This window comes from Scyliorhinus canicula, chromosome 16 (genome assembly GCF_902713615.1).
Source record: "Scyliorhinus canicula chromosome 16, sScyCan1.1, whole genome shotgun sequence".
Lineage (NCBI taxonomy): Eukaryota > Metazoa > Chordata > Chondrichthyes > Carcharhiniformes > Scyliorhinidae > Scyliorhinus > Scyliorhinus canicula.
Window position 1 is genome coordinate 88340622 of NC_052161.1, and position 23832 is coordinate 88364453.

The window sequence follows — 23832 nt, forward strand, 5'->3', positions numbered from 1 at the left end:
GTGGCAGTGCCAGAGTGCCAGGATGGCACTGCCAAGCGTCAGGGACTGAGGGAGGCTGTGCGCATGGAGGGAGAGTTGAGGGGGTATATGAAGTGTGGGTGCGGGCTTGTGCAGGGTGGGTATGAAGTGGGCTCTGAAAGATGGGTTGGGTGAAGGGTGGGGGTCTAGAAGGGGAGCCGGAATGGGGTGTGGGAAGGCCTGAAAAAGTGGGCCCCCCAGTGACCCCATAGTGGGTGCCATTACTTGGGGTGGGGAGGTGCAATGAAAATGTTTGAGGAGGTGACATTCCCCATAGGTGGGGAACCCACAATCCCACCTGGAGATCGAGGCACATTTGAAAATAGTTGCCCGATCTCGGAGGAGCCAGTCTGGCAAGCAGTTTCAGCTCCCCAGTGATGAAAATAATTCTACCGTGGGCTAAACCCATAGGAAACACCCCAGGCCCCAAAAAAGTGATTAACTGTGCTTAGATAGCGGGGAAGAATTCAAAGGCAGAACTGCCAGCAAACCCCACAACACATAAACACTTGGAAACATTTCCATTAGATTGTGCCCAGAGTAAAGTTCCCTCAACATTGTCACCATCAAACACTCCCAGGACAGGTACATCACGGGGTTAGATACAGAGTAAAGCTCCCTCTACAGCGGCCACATTCACCACACACATCAAACACTGGCAGGATAAGAAAAGTACCGGTTAGACATGGAGTGAAGCTCAGCCACGTGACTCACCTCCTCTGGAAAAGCTGTAGACACACCTGGTCCCACAAGGAGTAAAGCAGCACGTCTGAAATTTGCCACAGTCACTCTCACTGCTACAGGCCTTCCCCATGGTCGAATTACACACATAGCTCAGTTGACTGGGGCTGAAGCACTCTCCCGGTTTGTCACCTGCAAGGACAACAATTGGATATAAGGGTCAGTCTGCACAGGAGGGAATAGTGGGGCAGGATTCACCATGGGAATTCTCTCAGTGTTTTCAGTTCTTCAGAGTTTGATAGGCATTGGATTAATGGTCCTGATGCACTATCAATGACCACAGAAACGAGCATGTAGTCCGAATTGAAGGCTTTAATCGACAAGATGTTTCCCCAGCAGCTCAAGTACAGAAAAGGCAGCTGCAGGGGAAACACGGGTTCTTATACCCTGCTTCAATGGGCGGAGCTACCTTACATTCTGACCAATGGGTTACAAACCATTGGGCCAATGAGCAGCGAGCCTTCTCCACCAATGGTGGCTCAGCACTCCCAGGTACCGTAGTACCTCTAGTCATACTACCACAGGTCCTAGTTTCCCCGGCACCCTGGGTCATGAACCAAGCATCTTGTAGTTTTTAATTTTCACTTCCTGAACCTCGTGAAGCTGCATCTGGCAACTGAAAATCTGACCCCGGCCTTCAGAGCCCAGCGTCTTTCATACTGATCTGTGAAACCATTGATAGTCACGCCTGAGACAGCACAGTGGCACAGAGGTTAGTACTGCTGCCTCACATTACCTGGGAGCCGGGATTGATGCTGGCCTTGGATGACTGTGGAATTTGTACATTCTCCCCATGTCTGTGTGGGTTTCCGCCAGCTGCTCCTCTTTCCTCCCACAGTACAAAGATGTGTAGGTGATGTGGTTTGGCCATGATAAATGCACAGGGTCACGTGGATAGGGCAGGGTGTGGGCATATGTACAGTGCTCTTTCGGAGAGCCATTGCAAACATGATGGGCCGAATGGCCTCCTTCTGCACTCTAGGAGTTCAATGGATACAGCAGCCTCTGCCCTCTACTGGCTAGAGTTTATCAGTCTCTGTCCTCTGCCGTCCAGTGTCCATCAGTCTCTGTCCTCTGACGTCCAGTGTCCATCAGTCTCTGTCCTCTGCAGTCTAGTGTCCATCAGTCTCTGTCCTCTGCAGTCTCGTGTCCATCCGTCTCTGTCCTCTGCAGTCTAGTGTCCATCAGTCTCTGTCCTCCGCAGTCTAGTGTCCATCAGTCTCTGTCCTCTGCAGTCTAGTGTCCATCCGTCTCTGTCCTCTGCCGTCCAGTGACCATCCGTCTCTGTCCTCTGCAGTCTGATGTCCACCAGTCTATGTCTACTGCAGTCTAGTGTCCATCGGTCTCTGTCCTCTGCAGTCTGGTGTACATCAGCTCTGTCCTCTGCAGTCTAGAGTCCACCAGTCTCTGCCCTCTGCAGTCTTGTGTCCATCCGTCTCTGCCCACTGCAGTCTAGTGTCCATCCGTCTCTGTCCTCTGCCATCCAGTGACCTCCAGTCTCTGTCCTCTGCCATCCAGTGTCCATCAGTCTCTGTCCTCTGCAGTCTAGTGTCCATCAGTCTCTGCCCTCTGCCGTCCAGTGTCCATCAGTCTCTGCCCTCTGCAGTCTGGTGTCCATCAGTCTCTGCCCTCTGCAATCTCGGGACCAATGGACTCCTCCCTACCAGTTTTGGGTCTATTGGAATCTATCGCCATGTGGTTGTTGCCTCATTCACCCAGTTTAATGTCACAGTCACTCTCTCAGACCCGGGCTCACCTTGTGTGAATGAGTAGAGACATTTCTTGCCACATCCAATGTCACAGCACTGTTGATAAGCACGACAATCGTCATCATCCTCACAAGACTGAGTCACATTTTTCTTGCAGAGAGACGACACTTTGGAAACTTCTGGACATTTCTTTGGCAAAACTAAATAACATAAAAATCTAAATCAGTCAAATGTCACAGGACATAAAAATCTTATAACCTCAATTACAGAGTAAATTAAGGTCAACAGTACCACTCCCAGGACAGGTACAGCATGGGGTTAGACAAAGTAAAGCTCCCTCCACTCTGTCCCCATCAAAGATCCAGAGTAAAGATCCTCTCTGCACTGTCCCCACCAAACACTCCCAGGACAGCACGGTGTTCGATCCAGAGTAAAGCTCCCTCAACACTGTGCCCCCCAAACATGCGCAGGACATTTACAGCACGGTGTTAGATACAGAGTAAAGCTCCATCTACACAGTTCCCATTAAACACTCCCCGGGGTGGAATACAGCGGGCTTTGATACACAGTGAAGCTCCATGTTCACTGTCACATTCAATCTCGGCCCTTCCTGCTCAGTCTGTGTGGGATTCCCCGATGAGAGCGTGTCTGCTGCTCTGTAACTGATGCTCACATTTGTTGATGAATGTTGGGACACATTTCGCCCCACAGCTGGTTTTGCAGCACATCTGCCAGATGTCACATTGGGTGTCGTTGCTGCAATCATTTCCTAGTGTCATGTCACACATCATTGTGAGTCTCCTGGAGACTGGGCATGTTCCATTCACTGAAATATAAGAGGAGACAAAATCACACCACAACCATCTCATCAGTGTGGGACCCTCCCAACCCCAAGAGCACTGGGAACTAGATCCTGCTCTGTGTCCGCTTTCTCCAGTGAACCTAACACACTTCCTGTCCCAGAGCTTTGGTCACTCTGATCTCCTGAGGCAGACTAACAGTCACACAAAATATCTGATTGTGGTATTACAAACTCCGGACCAGACCCCAACATTTTCTCGGATACCAGACAGAAATCCCTATTTGTTATTTTTAATTTGTAACATGTAAAGGAAAGATATTTCTCTCCAAGAGTGATTCCATGCAAAAAACAGGGATGTGGGGCTGGATTCTCTGTTTTGGGGACCATGCCCCCACGCCGTTGTAAAAACTGTGGCTTTTCACATCAGAACAACTGGCGTGAGTGAGAGTGAGAGAGTGAGAGCAATGGAGAGAGCGAGGGAGATGGCAAGGGAGAGCACGAGGGAGAGCACGAGGGAGAGCCTGAGGGAGAGCACAAGGACGAGCCTCAGGGAGAGCACGAGGGGGAGCACGAGGGAGAGCCTGAGGGAGAGCCTGAGGGAGAGCGCGAGGGAGAGCCTGAGGGAGAGCCTGAGGGAGAGCGCGAGGGAGAGCCTGAGGGAGAGCGCGAGGGAGAGCCTGAGGGAGAGCGCGAGAGAGAGCCTGAGGGAGTTTATGAGGGAGAGACTGAGGGAGAGCACGAGGGAGAGCCTGAGGGAGAGCGCGAGGGAAAGCACGAAGGGGAGCACGAGGGAGAGCCTGAGGGAGAGCCTGAGGGAGAGCGTGAGGGAGAGCGCGAGGGAGAGCACGAGGGAGAGCCTGAGGGAGAGCCTGAGGGAGAGCCTGAGGGAGAGCGCGAGGGAGAGCGCGAGGGAGAGCCTGAGGGAGAGCGTGAGGGAGAGCGCAAGGGAGAGCACAAAGGGAGAGCACGAGGGGGAGCACGAGGGAGAGCCTGAGGGAGAGCCTGAGGGAGAGGATGAAGGGGAGAATGAGGGAGAGCCTGAGGGAGAGGGAGGGGGAGAGCCTGAGGGAGAGTATGAACCTCCCTGAACCATGGGATTTGACAGGAATCAGCAGCAGGACCCTGGGCACATTCACCCCTTTCCTAACCCAAGCGTCACTCGACAGGGATCAGGAGCGAGAACTGGGATGATTCTCTCCTCTCCATAACCCAGTGACCTCTGGACAGGAATCAGGAGCAGGGACCCAGGCTGATTCACTGCACCTCCCTAACTGGGGGGTCATCGGACTGCGAACAGGAGCAGGAACACGGAATGATTCACCCCCTCCCGAACCCAGGTGTTATTGGATAGGGGTCAGGAGCAGGAACCCGGAATGATTCACCCCCTCCCGAACCCAGGTGTTATTGGATAGGGATCAGGAGCAGGAACACGGAATGATTCACCCCCTCCCGAACCCAGGTGTTATTGGATAGGGGTCAGGAGCAGGAACACGGAATGATTCACCCCCTCCCTAACCCAGGTGTTATTGGATGGGGATCAGGAGCAGGAACTCTGGCTGATTTACTCCCCTCACTAATCCAGGGTAACTAGACAGGGATCAGGAGCAGGAACACTGAATGATTCACCCCCCTCCCTAACCCAGGTGTTATTGGATAGGGATCAGGAGCAGGAACCCGGGCTGATTTACTCAGCTCACTAATCCAGGGTAACGAGACAGGGATCAGGAGCAGGAACACTGAATGATTCACCCCATTCCCTAACCCAGGTGTTATTGGAAAGAGAGCAGGAGCAGAAACCCGGGTTAATTCACTCAATACTCTAACCTATGTTGACGGGACGGGGGTCAGTGTACAGTGGGTGGGGACGATTCTCTCACCTCCTGTGAAACACTTGGGGATACATTTCTTGCCGCAGTCTGCATCACAACAAGTGTGGAAAGCATCGCAATCCTTGTTCTCTTCACATGAATCTCCGGTGCTCATCTGGCAGAAGATGGAAAGTCTGTCCTCAGTGGGGCACTGGTCCGTTGGTTCTGAAGAGCAAAGGAGGAATTCACATTGATCCTGTCTCTTTCCCCACATCAGGGACATTTCAAAACGCTCTTTGGTCAATGGTTCACTTTTCTTTAAAGTGTCACAATGTTACAATCTGGGAAATGTGATGAGTAATGCACGCACAGCAAGATCCCACAATCAGCCCTCGAGGTTAAGGCTCAGTTCTGTCTGAATCATGGAATGGTCCCAGCACAGAAGGAGACCACTTGCCCCATCGGGCTCATTCTGACCCTCCACAAGAGCAGTCCAGTTGGTTCTACTCCACCCTGTCACCACCCTTCCCTGTACCCCAGCATTTCCTCCGCACTGCCCTCATTACTGACAACCAGGGATTGTGTGCCTGGATAATGTGCTCACGGTCCGACAGTCCCAGCCCGTTTCAACACAGCCGAGAATATGTGACTCACACTCTGATTTGCTTAGATGTTAGTCAGAGAACCATTGGACTACGTAAAGGACTCTCTAACACATCAGACTTCAATTGGGCCCATGCTTTTGTTCCTCAGCCTCTTTTATCAAAGGCAAACCAATCGTGCCCTCCATTGACTGCGTGACACAACTCCCACACAGCCTCCTATCACGGAGGTACGAGGCTGACACTGCAGCCTCCAATGAGTGCATTAAGGCTGACGAATAAGCCCTGATTTTGTTCAACGTGACGACCCAGTTTACCATTCTCCATCTCTTGCATGCGCACTTACTTTTTGCCAGGCACTCTGGCACACATCTCGGCCCACACTCCGTCTTACAGCATGATGCCCAGTGACCACAGGAATCATCATTCTCACAGGGAGCAGTGAAGTTCATCTTGCACACGTAATGCAGTCTGGATGAATGTGGACATGTCCCTCCGTGACCTGTAGGGAAGGCACAGATTGACATCACTCACTGATACTCCTGACCAACAGACACCATTCAATTCTCTATGTCCCACAACCACAGCACGGGGTTAGATACAGAGTAAAGCTCCATCTTGACTGTTCCCAACAAACACGCCCAGGACAAGGAAATTACAGGGTAAAATACAGAGTAAAGATGCCTCTCCTGTCCACATCAAACACATACAGGACAGTCATAGCACGGGGTTAGATATAGAATAAAGAAACCTCTACACTGTCCCATCAATCACACCGAGGACAAGTACAGCATGGGCTAGACACAGAGTAAAGCGACCACTGCACAGTCAACATCAAACAGTCCCAGGACAGCGACAGTACTGTGTTAGATTGAGTGATTGGCTGGTGGCCAATTAATTGAATGAAATGGCTGGGTTCTGCCTGGTAACAGGTGGTGATTTGAATACCTAAACCCCACTCACACTTGCAATAACTGAAATAATTGTGCATGCAGGTGCAATGGGGGGCGTGGAACAGAATCACAGATGCCCATTGCATGCTAGCCTATCTTACAATGGATACAAACAAACTGTTACTTTAATCAGACTTTGTAACAGCATGTGAGCACTTTGGAATGGTACACTTTTTTAGATCATTATTATCCAATACTATATATTAACTGAAAGATAATGAGACTGCTTTAGAATGTCACATTTTAAACTGGGACTGTTGTTACACACCTACCTTGTGTATTCACGCTGTATTGTGGCCATGTATCTGTATTATACTCACTCTATATAAACGCAAGTATAACTTGTATTATAATTTGTTTATACCAGTAACATAAAATCATAGAATCCCTACAGTGCAGAAGGAGGCCATTCGGCCCATCGAGTCTGAACCGACCCACTGAAAGAGCACCCTACAGAGGCCTTCTCCGCTGGCTTATCTCCTTTATCGTGACAGCCATGTAACACTCAGCTCAATAAAGACATTGCACTAGAAACACTATCGTCTTTGAAGTCATCTGTTGTCTTCAAAGTAAAAAGGCCTAGTGCAGCTTTCAAGGCTGCTGTGAAACTGGCTGGAGCCTCATAGTGAGCTAACTGATAAGCACAGGAATACAGGCTACTGGTGCCAGCCTGTTACAGGGAGGGTGGCAGCCATTAATCCATCCTCTGTTGGATGAAGGTGTCTTAGGTTGGCTAATTCCTGGAGATGTGACCTGTTATCAATTCTAAAGTCACAAGAGGAGACTTCCTAAACATTCAGGATGATAATGTCATCAAATATTTATTGGTGGAAAACAAGGATACCGAATGGTGGAGGTATGGGAGGTATGGTACACACGGGAGCGATATGCCATCAATGAACACACGACGAGTGGTGAACGTAACTGAGGCTTTAATACCTTTATACATGAACCCGAGGGGAGGAGCCACAGGCAGAGCCAGCAGGGACAGGCCCAGGCATGTAACAATACAATACAATACAGTGGTTTACCACATTCACCCCCTGTTAAAAAAGAGTCCAGCGTGGGTGAAGTGGGCTCAAAGATCAAGTCTGTTGGGGACTTGACCTTCCGCCGTGATCGCCTCAGTCCCGGCTGTGGTGTGGGCACCTGCGTGTCCGGGAGCATGTTGCCCTCTTCTTCACCCAGTTGCTGAGTCGGTGGAGCGGGGGACGGGGGGCGGTGTATGGGCGGAGATGGTGGACATGGTTGCTGGGGAACCTGCAGGTGCCAAATCCCGAAGGGAGACTGTGTCCTGTCGCCCGTCATGATGTGCCATGGAGGCATATTGTGGATTGGCATGGAGGAACAGGACCTTCTCGATGTGGGGGATCTGATTCATGGCTCCTCGCATGCTTCAGGAGTAGGACGGGCCCTGGGACTGTGTGCCAGGACGGGAGCGAGGCCCCGGAGGTGAACTTCCTAGGGAAGGCAAACATACGCTCGTGACGAGTCTCATTGGTGGCAGTACACAGGAGCGACCGGATGGAGTGGACTGCATTAGGGAGGACCTCCTGCCAGCAGGAGACTGGGAGACTTCTAGACCGTAGGTCCAGGAGAACGGCCTTCCAGACCGTCGCGTCTCCCTCTCCACCTGTCCGTTGCCCTAAGGGTTGTAGCTGGTCGTCCTGCTGGAGGCGATGCCCTTGCTCAGCAGGAACTGATGCAACTCGTCGCTCATGAAGGAGGAACCCCGATCGTTATGGATGTATGTGGGGAACCCGAATAAGGTGAAAAGACTGGGCTGGGCCTTGGTGACGGTGGCAGAGGTCATGTCAGGGCATGGGATGGCAAAGGGGAATCTTGAGTACTCGTCAACAATGTTGAGGAAGTACACGTTACGATCAGTGGAGGGGAGGGGCCCTTTGAAATCGATACTAAGGCGCCCAAAGGGGCGAGAGGCCTTTACCAGGTGCGCTCTGTCTGGCCGATAGAAGTGCGGTTTGCACTCTGCGCAGACCTGGCAGTCCCTGGTCACGGTCCTGACATCCTCGATGGAGTAAGGCAGGTTGCGAGCCTTGATAAAGTGAAAAAAACGGGTGACCCCCGGGTGAAAGAGGTCATTGTGGAGAGCCCGGAGTCGGTCACCTTGTGCGCTGGCACATGTACCATGGGATAGGGTACCTGCCGGCCAGATAATGCCTCCAATGTCGCACAGCTTCTACAATGGCTTGGGCTTCCTTTTCGATGGAGGAGTGTCGAATTTCGGAGTCATGGAGGGTACGGGAGAAGAAAGCCACGGGCCTGCCCGCCTGGTTGACGGTAGCGGTCAGCGCAAAGTCCGACGCATCGCTCTCCACCTGGGACGGAATGGACTCATCCACAGCGTGCATCACGGCTTTGGCAATATCTGCCTTGATACGGTTGAAAGCCATCAGGGGAAAAACGGTGGATTTAATAAGTGGACGGGCCTTGTCTACATAATTGGGGACCCATTGGGCATAGTCGGAGAAGAACTCTAGTCACATCTTCAGGGCCTTGGGGCAGTGGGAGAGGGGGAGTTCCAGGAGGGGGCGCATCCGGTCGGGGTCGGGCCGTCGGACTCCGTTTTCCACAACGTAGCCAAGGATGGCTCGGCGGGTTGTACGGAAAACACATTTTTCCTTATTGTAAGTGAGGTACAGGAGTTGAGCGGTGTGGAGGAAGTGCTGGAGGTTTTCGTCATGGTCCTGCTGGTCATGCCGCAGATGGTTACATTATCTATGGACGGGAATGTGGCCCGCAGTCCGTACTGGTCAACCATCCGGTACATTTCTCGTTGGAAGACCGAGATCCCATTGGTGACGCCGAAGGGAACCCTGAGGAAGTGGTAGAGGCGGCCATCTGTCTCGAAGGCAGTGTATTGGCGGTCCTCCGGCCGGAGAGGGAGCTGGTGGTATGCGGACTTCAAGTCAACTGTGGAGAAGACACGATACTGCGCAATTTGATTGACCATGTCAGATATCCGGAGGAGGGGGCACTCATCGAGCTGTGTGTACCGGGTTATGGTCTGATTGTAGTCGATGACCAACCGGTGCTTCTCCCCAGTCTTGACGACCAGCACTTGGGCTCTCCAGGGGCTGTTACTCTCCTCAATGACCCCGTCTCGTTGGAGCCGCCGGACATTCGACCTGTTAAAGGTCCTATCCCTGGCACTGTATCGCCTGCTCCTAGTAGCGACAGGCTTACAGTCCGGGGTGAGGTAATCAAAGAGCGAGGGTGGGGCGACCTTAAGGGTCGCGAGGCTACAGACGGTGAGGGGAGGGCGGGGGTCCGCCAAACTTTAAAGTAATGCTTTGGAGGTGGCACTGGAAGTCGAACTCCAGTAATAGGGCGGCGCAGAGATGGGGAAGGACGTAGAGTTTGAAGTTAGTGTACTCTACGCCTTGTACAGTAAGGGTCGCAACATAGTGCCCCCGGATTTCTACTGCACATGATCTGGAAGCCAGGGAGATTTTCTGGGTCGCAGGTAAGATTGGGAGGGAGCAGCACCTTACCATATCTGGGTGTATGAAGCTGTCTGTGCTCCCGGAATCGAAAAGGCAGGCCGTCTCATGCCCATTGATCCAGACCGTCATCCTCGATTTTGTGAGGTGATGGGGCCGTGGCTGGTTGAGCGTGATGGAGGCGAGCTTCGGAAGGTGATGGGTAGCCCGGTCAGAGGTAGCGGAGGTAGCGGATAATTGGCTGAGCAGGCCCCTTGTGAGGCTGCGGAGTGGTCCCAAGATGGCGGCTCCCATGGGTCGCGAGTGGCGGGTGAAGTACAAAATGGCGTTAAAGATGGCAGCCCCCATGTGTCGCATGTGGCGGCTGAAATCGAAGATGGCTGCGAAGATGGCGGTGCCCATGGGTCACACATGGCGGGTGACGTGGCAGATGGGGGCAGCCCCGAAAGGCAGGAGGCAGCGTTGCTGGGCCTAGAAGCTCTAAGGAGAGATATCGGGCCTCGCAGGCTTTCGCAAAGTGTCCCTTCCTCCCACACCTGTTGCAAGTTGCGTTCCGTGCAGGGCAGCGTTGTCCGGGATGATTACCCTGGCCGCAAAAGTAGCACTTCGGACGTCTGCCGTTGGCGCGCTGCAGCGCGGCACAGGTTTGCACCACACGCGGGTCGGCTGATGGCGGCGCCCATGAGGTCCATGAGGGGGCCGCGAGGTCGGAGGTGTAGGCCTCCATCTTCTGGTAGGCCACCTCCAGTGGGTTTGAGAGTTGCACTGTCTCTGGGACGCCGAGCGTACTCCCTTCTAGCAATCGCTGGCGGATGTAGTTTGATTTCATGCCTGCGACATAAGAGTCCCTGACCAACAGCTCCATGTGTTGGGTAGCCGATACCGCCTGGCATCACAGTTCCGCCAGAGTACCGGCAAGGCACGCAAGAATTTTGCTAGTGACTCCCCAGGGCATTGTCGTCTCTTGGCAAGAAGGTGCCTAGCACACACCTCGTTCACAGACTTAACATCGTGTGCCTTCAGCAGCATTATCGCCTCCGTATACGAGGGGGCGTCCCTGATAAGAAGAAAGACTTGCGGGCTCACCCTTGCGTGGAGGATCCGCTTCTTTTGGAGGTCGGTGAAGTCTTCTGTGAAGGATCCGAGGTACGCTTCGAAGCAGCTTAGCCAGTTCTCGGATGTTGCAGCGGTGTTGACTGCCTGTGGGTCTAGCTCCATGCGATCAGGCTTGAGTGATGAATTCATCTTAGATGTTTAGTGTATTAAATTGATATGCCATCAATGAACACATGACGAGTGGTGAACGTAACTGAGGCTTTAATGCACGAAACATAAAGCCTCCTGGCCTCTGATCCGAACTGGATCAGAGGCGGAGACCAGCCACCTTTATACATGAGCCCGATGGGAGGAGCCACAGGCGGAGCCAGCAGGGACAAGCCGAGACATGTAACAATACAGTACAATACAATACAGTGGTTTACCACAGGGAGGTACAGGCGAAGAGTGTAAAAAGCCGATGAACAGTATTCAATGCTTGATCCTGGTTTACTTTTTTGAGTCTAACAGCCGTCTGCCTCTCTCTCTCTAGAAATGCTGTTGTGAGTTCTATCCCTCTCTCTCTCTCTCTATGTCGATCTCTCCAGAATGCCTGTGTGATTGCTCTCTCTCTCTCCAGAAGGCCTGTGAGTGCAGTATTGGGCCTAGTGCTCTAATTCACCGTGCACTATCCCAGGGTGTCTTAACATCATCAAAGACTCCCAACACAGGACAGCATAGGGTGACATACAGTGTAAATCTCGAGTCTGGAGGTAAGAGAACCAGGCAGGTGAGGTTTGGACAGTCCATATTCCTTACCTTCAAACTTGAGCTTCATCACACATCTGTTCCCACATCCAGCCTCACAACAGCTCTGCCAAATATCACAATCATCATCGCTGGAACATCGATTTCCCAGTTTCATCTGACAAATGGGAGTGAGTCGCGATTCTGCTGGGCATTCAAAGGCCTCCTCTGTAGACACAAGAACATTTTGGGTGTCAAATTGAACTGATTCTGGAGAGAGACAATGGTCACAACATAAGGAATAGGAGGAGGAAGAGGCCATTCGGCCCCTCCTATCTGCTCCGCCATTCAATAAGATTCATAACTGAATGAAAAGCTTAACTCCAATAATCCTGCCTCCTCTATATTTCACTTGATTCCATTCAGAGTCCAAACATCAATCCATCTCAGTCATGAATATACTCAACAACTGAGTCTATATCAACCATTTTCCAACTCTCTCATGCAACTGTCCTCTCTCATGCGTCCTCTCTCACGAGTTCTCTGCTTGTTCAGGCACACTCCCCACTGTCTCACCTGCCCTCTCCCCTCTATCATGTGCCCTCTCTCACACGTCATCTACCCTCTCCCAAATTCCATCTCCCCTTTTCCATGTGCCCTGTCCACTCTCCGCGTTCACACTATCACTGTCCTGCTCAACTCCATCTTCTCTCACTCACCCTGTCCCCTCTAAGTCACCCTCTCCCCTCTCACAAACTCTAAACTTTTACAGATCCTCCCAGTATTGTTCTCACCCTTCTTGTGGAAGGTGTAGACACATCGTTTCCCACAATCTCCGACTTGACAGCACTTTTTCCAGCCTGTGCAATCCTCGTCTCTCTCACACTTCTCCGCCTCCCCCTTGTCACAGATGTGTTGCGTCGTGGAAAGTTCTGGACATTCCCTGTTACTCTTCCCTGCTTTAAAAATGAGAATGCAACGAGAGGCAAGATTTGCAAATCAACAACTAAAATACCAAGAATCTTAGAGATTCCAGGGACAGGGAGAGAGGGTGACAGTCCAAGGAGGGATTTGAAAACAAGGATGATGATTCTAAATTTGAGGAAATGCCAGACAAATGGAACATTGCCTTTCATTTCAAGAGGAATCTATTTAAAATGAGTGAAGTTTTGCTCCAGTTGTACAGGTTGCAAAGTGACCACATCTGGAGTACTGTGCATGATTTTGGTCTCCGTACTTAAGGAATTACTTAAATTATATTCAGAGCCATTCAGAGAGGGCTGGCTTGACTGATTCCTGGGATGGAGGGAGGATTAGCTTATGAAGAAAGGTTGAGCAGTTTGGGTCTGTCTCCATTGGATTCAGAAGAATGAGAGATGATCTTATTGAAAAATACAAGATCCTGATGGGGCCTGTCAGGGTGGATGCTGGGATGATGTTTCCCCCTCACGGGGAAAGACTATGACTTGACGACTGGCGATCAGGATAATTTCATTCTCTGTGTGGGGTGTGAGGCTGTAGAATTTACTTCTCCAGAAAGCAGCACAGGCTGGGTCATTGAATGTATTCAAGGTCGAGTTAAATAGAGTTTTGATCAGCAAGGGAGTCAAAGGGTATGGGCGGGGTAGACAGCAAGGTGAAGCTGAGGCCACAATGAGATCAGCCATGATCTGATCGAATGAGAAATCTCCAGGATCCAAACTGAACTGAGCAGCTCCAGCTGGGAATTGAAGAAATCTTTATTCTTGAATGGGTTGTTGGCATTAATTGCCGATCCCTAATTGCCCTGAGAAGGTGGTGGTTGTGTTGTTCCTTGTGTCTTAAGAAAGCTTGTTGTCTTAATGTTGAAGTATATGTTTTATTGTGAGTTCGTTCCAGACCAGATAAGGATAGCAGATTTCCCTCTCTGAGGGGCGTTAGTGAATCGGATGTGTTTTTATGTAATCAATGATAGTTATATCATAGTTTTAGATTCCAGATTTATGAATTCAATTCAAATTCCACCAGTTGCCATGGAGGGATTAAAACCCATTTTCCCTGATCATTCTTCTGGGTCTCTGGATTACGAGTACAGCGACGTTACCATTATGTCACCATCTCCCCCTATGTATGAACTGGAACTATTCAATATGAGGTTGCTGGGACAGTTTGTCCCTCTTACCGTCTCTGAAAGCGCGATGCACACATCTTTTCCCACAGCCAGCATCGCAGCACGTTAACCACAAATCACAGTCATCGTTATCCTCACAATCTTTTCCGTAATTTACATCACACATGGGTCGCAGGCGGCTGGGAGCCGGGCAGCTGCCATTCTCTGTTAGGAAACAACAAGCAGATTGGCTTAAATATGTATCAAATCTCAGGTACCTTTTCTGCAGGTATGTAGAGTGAATCTCAATTGTAACATTGTAACAAGTCCAATTGTAACTCAATTGAATCTCAATTGTAACAAGTCCAAAGATGTGCGGGTTAGGTGGATTGGCCATGCTAAATTGCCCGTAGTGTCCTAATAAAAAGTAGGATTAAGGGGGAGGTTGTTGGGTTACGGGTATAGGGTGGATACGTGGGTTTGAGTAGGGTGATCATGGCTCGGCACAACATTGAGGGCCGAAGGGCCTGTTCTGTGCTGGACTGTTCTATGTTCTATGTAACATTCAAATATTCCCAGGAAAGCTCCAGCAAAGGGAAAGATACAGAGTAAAGCTCCTTCTACAGTGTAATGACAACAGATTTCCCCCCCACACTGTAATGAATTCTCAGTTCCACCACACTGCAATGACTCCTCACTCCCCCCACACCCCTCACTCTCCCCACAATGTAATGACTCCTGACTTCTCCGCACACAAATAAATTTCACTCCCCCCACGCTATAATGAATTCTCACACCCACCACGTTGCAATGACTCATCACTCCCCCACACTGTAATGACTCCTGACTTCCCCACACACTAATGAATTCTCACTCCCTCCACACTGTAATAAATTCTAAGTCACCCCACACTGTAATGAATTCTCAGTCCCTCCATACTATAATGACCCCTGACGTCCCCCCCACACTGATGAATTCTCACTCCCCCCACACTGTAATAAATTCTCAATCTCCCCCACACTGTCATGACGCCTCACTCACCCACACTGGAGCGACTCCTCACTCCCACCACACAGTAACGATTCCTCAATCTCCCCCACGCTGAAATTATTCCTTACTCCCCCCAATCATGAATCCTCACTATCCCCCCCACACTGAACTCACTGTGTCTCACTGGTCACATGGTCACACCCAGATAGCTTGGTCACTTGGTCACTCATCCACACTGTAAATGAATTCTCACCTCCCCCACACTGTAATGACACCTTATTCCCCCGTACTGTAATGAGTCCTCACTTTCCCCAAACAGCAATGACTCCTCACTCCCCCCACACTGTAATGGCTCCTCACTTTCCCCACACTGTCATGAATTCTCAGTTCCCCCCACACTGTACTGACTCCTCATTATCCACTCTGTGGAATTCCTCACCTCCTTTGAAGAACTTGAAGACACATCTCTTTCCACAGCCAGCATCGCAGCACATCTGCCAATGGTCACAGTCCGCATCTTCCTCACATTCATCTCCGAGCTTCAAGCTGCAAACTTTGCTCAGTGAGCTGCTGGATGGACACTGATCGCTCTCTTCTTTATCGGAAGACAGAAAGAGATCATTAACTGGCCCTTTATAAACACAGGTACAAAGTACAAAAGCTAAAGATTCCTCCTCAAACATTTTATAAATCACTGCTTCAGCGTGAGCTGGAAGGTTGTGTTCAAATGCCCATTGCCCACTTTTGGAAGAATTTCAAGGCCTTTGAGATACTGAAGAGCAGGAGAGAGACAAATTGGACAATTCTTTCAAAGACCTGGAACAGACATGAAGGTCAGAATGGCCTCTTGGTGTGCTGTCCGCTCAGGTTCAATCCAGCTTTTCTTTGTGTTGATAATTGAGGAGATATTAGGGCGAGGTGACAAAAAGATTAGTTAAAGAACTCAGTTTATAAGGAATTTCTTAAAGGAGGAAAGAACTGCAGAGGCAGTTATGGAGGGAATTCCAGGGACGGCCATGTCACAGTGGTTAGCACTGCTACCTATGGCACTGAGGACTCAGGTTTAAATCCCGGCCCAGGGTCACTGTCCATGTGGAGTTTGCACATTCTCCCCGTGTCTGCATGGGTATCACCCCCACAACCCAAAGATGTCCAGGTTAGGAGGATTGGCCACGCTAAATTGCCCCCTAATTGGAAAAAAATAATTGGGCACCCAAAATTTTTTGAAAAAAATATTTTTTATAAAAGGAGGGAATTCCAGAATTCAGGACCCAGGCAACTTAAGTTGTGTTGGTAAATGTTGGACAAAATGCAGGACAGCGAATAGAGGATTATGGGTGAACCATTCTCAATATCTACTGAGCGTGTCCTTGGGTGAAGTGGAGAGAGGTGGTGGACAATTCTGGCCTAAAACAACACGTGACCAATCAGTTAACGAGGCTGCAGCATGTGACCAGATACAGGACACGTAGGACATTTCATCAGGTGAGCAACGAGACACAAGGCAACAGACAATGTGACCAATCACACACATATCCCTGGATCATGTCACCAATCAAACACAAGGCCACAGACAAAGAACAAAAAACAATACAGCACAGGAATAAGCCCTTCGGCCCTCCAAACCTGTACCGGTCATGATACCAAAACCCTTAGTACTTCCTTGTGCTCTATCCCTCTATCCCCACCCTATCCATGTGTTTGCCAAGATGCCATTTGAACGACATTAATGTATCTGCTTCCACAACCTCCCCTGGCAATGCGTTCCAGGTACTCGCCACTTTCTGCGGAAAAAAACTGCCTCTCACATCTCCTCTAAACTTTGCCACATGGACTTTAAACGGATGCACCCTGGTGACTGACCCCTTCCCTGGGAAAGAGTGCCTGCCCATGCACTCTATCCATGCCCCTCATAATCTTGTGGACCTCTATCAGGTCACCAGGGCCCTGGGGTATGTGACCAATCAGACACATAGCCGCTGGTCATGTGACCAATCAGTCACAGGACCCTGGAATTTGTGAGCAATTAGACACAAGGGGTGGAATCTCCGCACCACCGCCGGGTCGGGGAATCGCTGGGGGACGGCATGAATCCTGCACCCGCCGGCTGCCGAATTCTCCGGTGCCGTGCATTTGGGCCGCATGGCTGCCCATTTTAGGCCGGTCCCGCCGGCGTAAATTACAAGAGGTACTTACCGGCGGAGCCTGGCCGCGCGGACGGCCTCCGGGCTCCTCGGGGGATCTGGCCCCGAAAGGTGCCTCCATGGTGACCTGGCCCACAATCGGGGCTCACCGATCCACGGACGGGCCTGTGCCGCGGGGACACTCTATTCCTCCGCGTCAGGCTGCTGTGGATCTCAGCGATGGCCGACGTGGAGATGAACCCAGCCTGCGCATGCGCTGGGATGACGCCAGCATACGCTGGCGTTCCCACGCATGCGCCAACTCGCTCCGGCAGGCGGAGGCCCTTCGTCGCCGGTTGCCGTGATGCCAAACCTGTTGCGTGCCGGCCGGCACGGCGCAAACCACTCCTGTGCTGGCCTCGCCTTGAAGTTGCAGCGGATTCTGTACCTTCGGGGTGGCCCGACGCCGGAGTGGTTCACGCCCCTCCTTCGCGCCGGAGATGCCCGCCCTGCCGATTCCCGCAGAATCCCGCCCATGGTCTGTGACCAATTGTACACAGAGTCCTGGAGCTTGGTATTGTGTCGTACACAGGGGTCTATATCCTGGGGCCTGTTCCTTTGGACAGATCCTGCAGCTCTCTTCTGTTATTGTTTGTCAGTCAAAGTTAAATTGTGTTGTGCAGTGAGTTTTTTGTGGATTGTCCTTACTGTGCCAGCGAGAGTAGACACACTTCTTCCCACAGCCGATATCACAGCACTGCTTCCAGGAACTGCAGTCCTCATCATCATTACAAGATTCACTCGAGTTGCTGGCACAGATCCTCCTCGCTCGGTATGAGTCGGGACATTCATCTCCTTCATCTGCATGAGAAAAAGTTGTGAGTTAAAGGTGGAGGGAGTTACACACAGCAAAACAGGGGTTACAGTTGGAAAGAGAGTACTGAGGGAATGCTGTACTGTCTGACGATCAATACAGAGACTGTATCACACAGTCAGAGGACCATATCGAAGGAGTGCTGCACTGTTTCACACTCTCTTCATCAGTACGTCACATTTTGTTTTGATTAAAGCATTCTTTTGTCTCTCCCTCACATTGTCTGTTTCTCTTTCCTTTTTGTCAGTGTGTCTCGCTCTCCCTCTCTCTCTGTCGCTATAACTCTCTCTTATTTGCTGAGTGTCAATTTCTGCCATATTCTGCTTCATTTTTTCTCTTATTCTGCTTCAAACTATCTCATTGTCTCTCTCTTGCCCTCTCTTCTTTGTTTACTTTCTTCCTTATCCCCATGCTCTGCTATTTCCATGCTTACCGTCATCCATGAAGCTGGTAATACAGACTTTTCCACATTTGGTGTCACAACAGGTCTGCCAAGCATCACAATCATCATCTCCGCTGCACTGGTCTCCAAGTTTCAGATCACACATTGGGGTGAGACGGTGGGGCGCTGGACAGGTATCATCCCCTGGAATACAGAAATCGGAGATCAGTCAGGAAAACCAATTATGGAGAGATCCCTCAGGAGAATCCAAGCAAAGTGGTTTCCTTCAGGAACACATTAATGACGAATGAAGTCGCACATCTTTAATTGGAGTCAGGGGTGAAACAGCTCGGCAACAGGTTCCATCGCCAGTCTGATTAATGTAGAAATGTTTATATACATTGTATTTGCAATCTTTTGCAGTAATATTATTAAGAACCCTGGTTCAAAATACAGGCTGTGTGTCTCCTAAAGCTGTAATTAAGGAGTCATAAGGTGAGGGAATCATTTATTCAAACCACTTTGTTGGTCACAGATAAAAGTTTAATAGAATGATGTTTATATTTTGGCTGGTTCCCTGTGAGATAGATAATGTGAGGGTCAGTATTTAGTCCAACTAGTCTGGTACTGGGGCATCTTAATGGGTTACAGAGAACGTCATTAATTGGAGGAGCCAGATCTGACTGTAGTTTGAAATCTACTAGAATATTTTAAGTGGAACAGCGGTTTGCCATGGGATTCGTGTCTGACAAGACAGAAGGATTATTTGGTTGTTCCTGAAAAGGGTTTTTCTCTCTCTCTTTAAAAGTCTGCACAGATGAGCAAGTAACCTGTTTCATTAACTTTATTTGGCAGTGGCATTTGATTTGGATTGGGTTGCTCAATTCAAGTTCGTGGCAGGTTCAGATAGTAAGTTAAAGATTTTCTTTTATTTAAGAAGTATTTACATGTTAATTGTAAAGCTATTCCTTTGATGTTAATTCTGTGTTTAAATTAATTTGTTTTCACATAAAAGGTACTTGCTGAGAGGGCATATCCTTTCCACACACTTTTACAAATTCAAATATTTTTGGTGGTTCACATCCAGTATCATAACTAAAGTTGAATTCTGGTCCAGTAATCTAACACCGCTCTATGCTGAGTTAGCCTCATCTCTCACATTCAGTCTCTCACATGCACATGCATGCACACAGACACAAACACAAACACACACGCTCTGACACACGCACGCCCCAACGCACGCACGCTCCGACGCACGCACGCCCCGAGACACGCACGCTCTGACACACGCACGCTCCGACACACGCACAAACCGATACACGCTCACTGCCACTCGCACACTCCCTTCCCAGCTGGTGATGAACTCAGAGCTCCATGAATAGACTCCAAGCACCACAAACCCTCTGAACCACTCACGGGACATGAAGAAGCGAGGAACACATCTCTTTCCACACTCGGCATCACAGCACGAGGACCAGGCCAAGCAGTCAGCGTCACTCTCACACACATCTCCGAGCTTCAGTTCACAGAAGTTGTCCAAACGGCTGGAAGCAGGACATTGGGTAGCTGGAAGACACAAAGATCAAACACTCCATCAAAGAGTGACAGGACAGCGACAGCGTGTGGTTAAATACAGAGGAAAGCTGAGCGATTTCTTACATCCGGTCAGGAACTTGGGGACACATCTGTTTCCACAGCTGGAATTGCAGCAAGTCTGCCAACCATCACAGTCGCTGTCATTGTGACACTGGGTGTTGAAGCTCATTGTGCAGATGTGAGTCAGTCGAGAAGATTCTGGGCATCTCCGGTCACCACCTGTAGAGTGAACAGTGATACACGGCTCAATTTGATGTGTCTAATCTGGACGTCGCTTCCCACTCACCCCACTGGTTCTTCCAGTCCCCTTGTAACCTCCATCGCTAATGAGTAGCATCTAGGAGGGGAGCGAGTGTCTCGATTGATTACTTACCCTTGCCATGGAACACATGGACACACCGTCTGCCACAGGTGGTGTTACAGCAGGTCTGCCAGGCATAACAATCGTCGTCATCTTCACACAGCTCCCCGTACCTCAGCTCACACATTGTGGACAGGCGGTGTGGGGCAGGACAGTGCCCTGCTGTCAGATCTGGAGAAAGGAGAGACAGAGGTGAGAATTGGATGGGAGCGAGGATCTCAACATCAGCATGCTGCATTATCAGCTCCAGTCAGCTGGCACTGTCTTTTCATTCATCTTTGTTGAGACACAGTTGATACTTTGCTGGGTCAGGTTGACCATGTTCTCTTACCTGAGAATTTCGGACTGTGCTGCTGTCCCATGAAGGAGTGGACACATCTTCTGCCACAGGAAGTCTCACAACACTGCATCCACTTGCCACAATCCTCCTCATCCTGACAGGGCTGACTGTGGTTCATCCTGCACACACGATCCAGACTGGATGTATCAGGACACTTCTTGGCAGTCCAATCTATGAAATCACGAGATTGGTTAAGGTTGGAGACAGCTGAGATGGGGACAGACATAGAGAGAGCGACGGATAGAGGGACAAAGCGAGAGAGATAAAGAGTTAGACAGAGACGGGAACAGAGAGACAGAGAGAGTGAGAGGGACAGAGAGAAAGAAAGAGAGGGACAGAGAGTGAGAGATGGACAGAAGAGAGACTGCTTGAGAGAGAAAGAGAGAGCTGGAGTGAAAGACGGAGAAGAAGCGGAGAGTGAACCAGAGAGAGGGACGGAGAGGGAGACGAAAAGAGAGAGTTGGAGAGAGACATAGAGATAGACAGAGAGACAGAGAAAGAGATGGATAGATAGACTGTGGCGCTAACAATTATACTCAAAGCCGAGAGACTAGTACAATAGAGGCTTTATTGCTGTACGATGTTGTCCCTCCATCCGCAACTGTAGACTGAGGGTCTGAGCAGCTCTCATACATATTTATACACAAGCTCCCTGTGGGCGGAGCTAGCCGGTAGGGTCTGACCGGAGGAACCTGTATTACAGGTACAGGCATACATCCCCCTACTGCAGTACACATAACTACAGTGGTTATCTTACCACATTCACCCCCTGTAAAAAATGAGTCCGGCGGGGGTGACATGTAACTCTAATACAAAGGATGCTATTTACAAGAGGGTCCAACAAGGAAAATCAAGAGTCCATCCGGTTAGCAGGTTACAGGTTGAGCCGAATCGGTGGTCGGACGTTCCGCTGTGATCGGCGTAGCTGTGGTGGTGACGTCGGCACAGGCGGTGATGGCCCCGATGGTGCAGGTGCTGGCGGTGTTGGTGCTGGCTGCTGGCGGGATGACTCCGAGAGCAAGCCAAAATCTTCCATGTCCTCCAGGGTGGGCAGGGGGATGAGGGATGGACCTGATGGGGACGAATAGGGGGGCGCTGGGGTTGGCGCAGGAAGGGGTGTGGGCATGGGATCGGCACCTGAGGGAGCCAGGTCCCGGAGCGAGACTGTGTCCTGGCGGCCGTCGGGGAACTCCACGTAGGCATACTGAGGGTTGGCGTGGAGAAGGCGTACTTTGTCCACCAGGGGTTCCGCCTTGTGGTGCCGTACATGCCTACGGAGAAGGACTGGGCCCGGAGTCGTGAGCCAAGTCGGGAGCGACACTCCGGATGTGGACTTCCTAGGGAAGGCAAAAACACGTTCATGGGGTGTACTGTTAGTTGCGGTGCACAGTAGCGACCGAATGGAATGGAGCGCGTCAGGGAGGACCTGCTGCCAGCGAGCGGCTGGGAGGTTCCTGGACCGTAGGGCCAGCTGGACGGCCCTCCATACCGTCCCGTTCTCCCTCTCTACCTGCCCGTTTCCCCGGGGGTTGTAGCTGGTCGTCCTGCTGGAGGCGATACCCCTGCTGAGCAGGAACTGACGCAGCTCATCGCTCATGAATGAGGATCCCCTGTCACTGTGGATATAGTCGGGGAAACCGAACAGGGCGAAAATGGAATCCAGGGCCTTGATGACGGTGGCAGACGTCATATCTGGGCATGGGAGGGCAAAGGGGAACCTAGAAAATTCATCGACCACACTAAGGATGTAGGTGTTGCGGTCGGTAGAGGGAAGGGGCCCTTTGAAGTCCACGCTGAGGCGTTCAAAGGGGCGGGATGCTTTCACCAGGCGCGCGCGATCTGGCCGGTAGAAGTGCGGCTTGCACTCCGCACAGATCTGGCAGTCTCTGGTGACTGTCCGTACTTCCTCGACGGAGTAGGGCAGATTGCGTGCTTTGATCAGATGGTACAAGCGGGTGATCCCCGGATGGCAAAGGCTGCCGTGCAAGGCACGGAGCTGGTTCACTTGTGCACTGGCACATGTACCTCGGGAGAGGGCGTCTGGAGGCTCGTTGAGCTTGCCGGGACGATACAAGATCTCGTAGTTAAAGGTGGAGAGCTCGATTCTCCACCGCAAGATTTTGTCATTCTTGATCTTGCCCCGCTGCGTGTTGTTGAACATGAAGGCTACCGACCGTTGGTCAGTGAGGAGAGTGAATCTCCTGCCGGCCAGGTAATGCCTCCAGTGCCGCACCGCTTCAACGATTGCCTGGGCTTCCTTTTCGACAGAGGAATGCCGAATTTCGGAGGCGTGGAGGGTGCGTGAAAAGAATGCCACGGGTCTGCCGGCCTGATTCAGCGACATTCAGCGACAGTGGCAAGGGCGACATCTGAAGCGTCGCTCTCTACTTGGAAAGGCAGAGTCTCGTCTACGGCGTGCATCCCCGCCCTGGCTATGTCCGATCGAATGCAGGCGAAGGCCTGTTGTGCCTCGGCCGAGAGGGGAAAATGTGTGGACTGGATAAGTGGCCGGGCCTTGTCTGCGTATTGCGGGACCCACTGGGCGTAATAAGAGAAAAACCCAAGGCAGCGTTTGAGGGCCTTGGGGCAGTGGGGAATTGGGAGCTCCATGAGGGGGCGCATGCGGTCGGGATCAGGCCCCAGTAGTCCGTTTTGGACTACGTAGCCAAGGATGGCTAAGCGGTCTGTGCGGAACACGCATTTCTCCTTTTTGTACGTGAGATTAAGGAGAGATGCGGTGTGGAGGAATTTATAAAGGTTGGCATCATGGTCCTGCTGGTCATGGCCGCAGATGGTGACATTGTCGAGGTACGGGAAGGTGGCCTGCAATCCGTACCGGTCAACTTCTCGCTGAAAGACCGAGACCCCATTCGTGACGCCGCAGGGAACCCTCAGAAATTGGTACAGACGACCGTCCGCCTCAAAGGCAGTGTAGGGACGGTCCGATTTACGGATGGGGAGCTGGTGGTAGGCGGATTTCAGGTCAATAGTAGAGAAGACCCGGTACTGTGCAATCTGATTGACCATATCAGAAATGCGGGGGAGGGGGTACGCGTCGAGCTGCGTGTACCGGTTGATGGTCTGGCTGTAGTCCACGACCATCCTGTGCTTCTCCCCGGTCTTAACCACTACCACCTGGGCTCTCCAAGGGCTGTTGCTGGCCTCGATGATACCCTCCCGAAGCAGCCGCTGGACTTC

At 51.1% G+C, this 23832-nt stretch overlaps 1 protein-coding gene across 9 annotated transcripts in view; it reads right to left on the reverse strand.

Moving 5' to 3' along the window:
- The window catches only part of LOC119950801 (transmembrane cell adhesion receptor mua-3-like), a 113751-nt gene extending 92950 nt beyond the window's left edge, over positions 1-20801 (reverse strand). For 7 of the 9 annotated variants that reach the window (XM_038773593.1, XM_038773590.1, XM_038773592.1 and 4 more), the window contains exons 1-9: positions 20626-20801; positions 20307-20465; positions 19997-20152; positions 19754-19903; positions 18389-18541; positions 17790-17942; positions 15398-15553; positions 14041-14193; positions 12674-12838 (exon numbers count right to left, since the gene is read on the reverse strand). In XM_038773593.1, the coding sequence (XP_038629521.1) occupies positions 12674-12838; positions 14041-14193; positions 15398-15553; positions 17790-17942; positions 18389-18541; positions 19754-19903; positions 19997-20152; positions 20307-20465; positions 20626-20752 (1372 nt within the window). In that variant the 5' untranslated portion in view covers positions 20753-20801. The remainder of the gene's footprint in view (positions 1-12673; positions 12839-14040; positions 14194-15397; positions 15554-17789; positions 17943-18388; positions 18542-19753; positions 19904-19996; positions 20153-20306; positions 20466-20625) is intronic. The other 2 variants (XM_038773588.1, XM_038773587.1) reach the window with 2 other exon arrangements.
- Positions 20802-23832: the final 3031 nt, after the last annotated feature.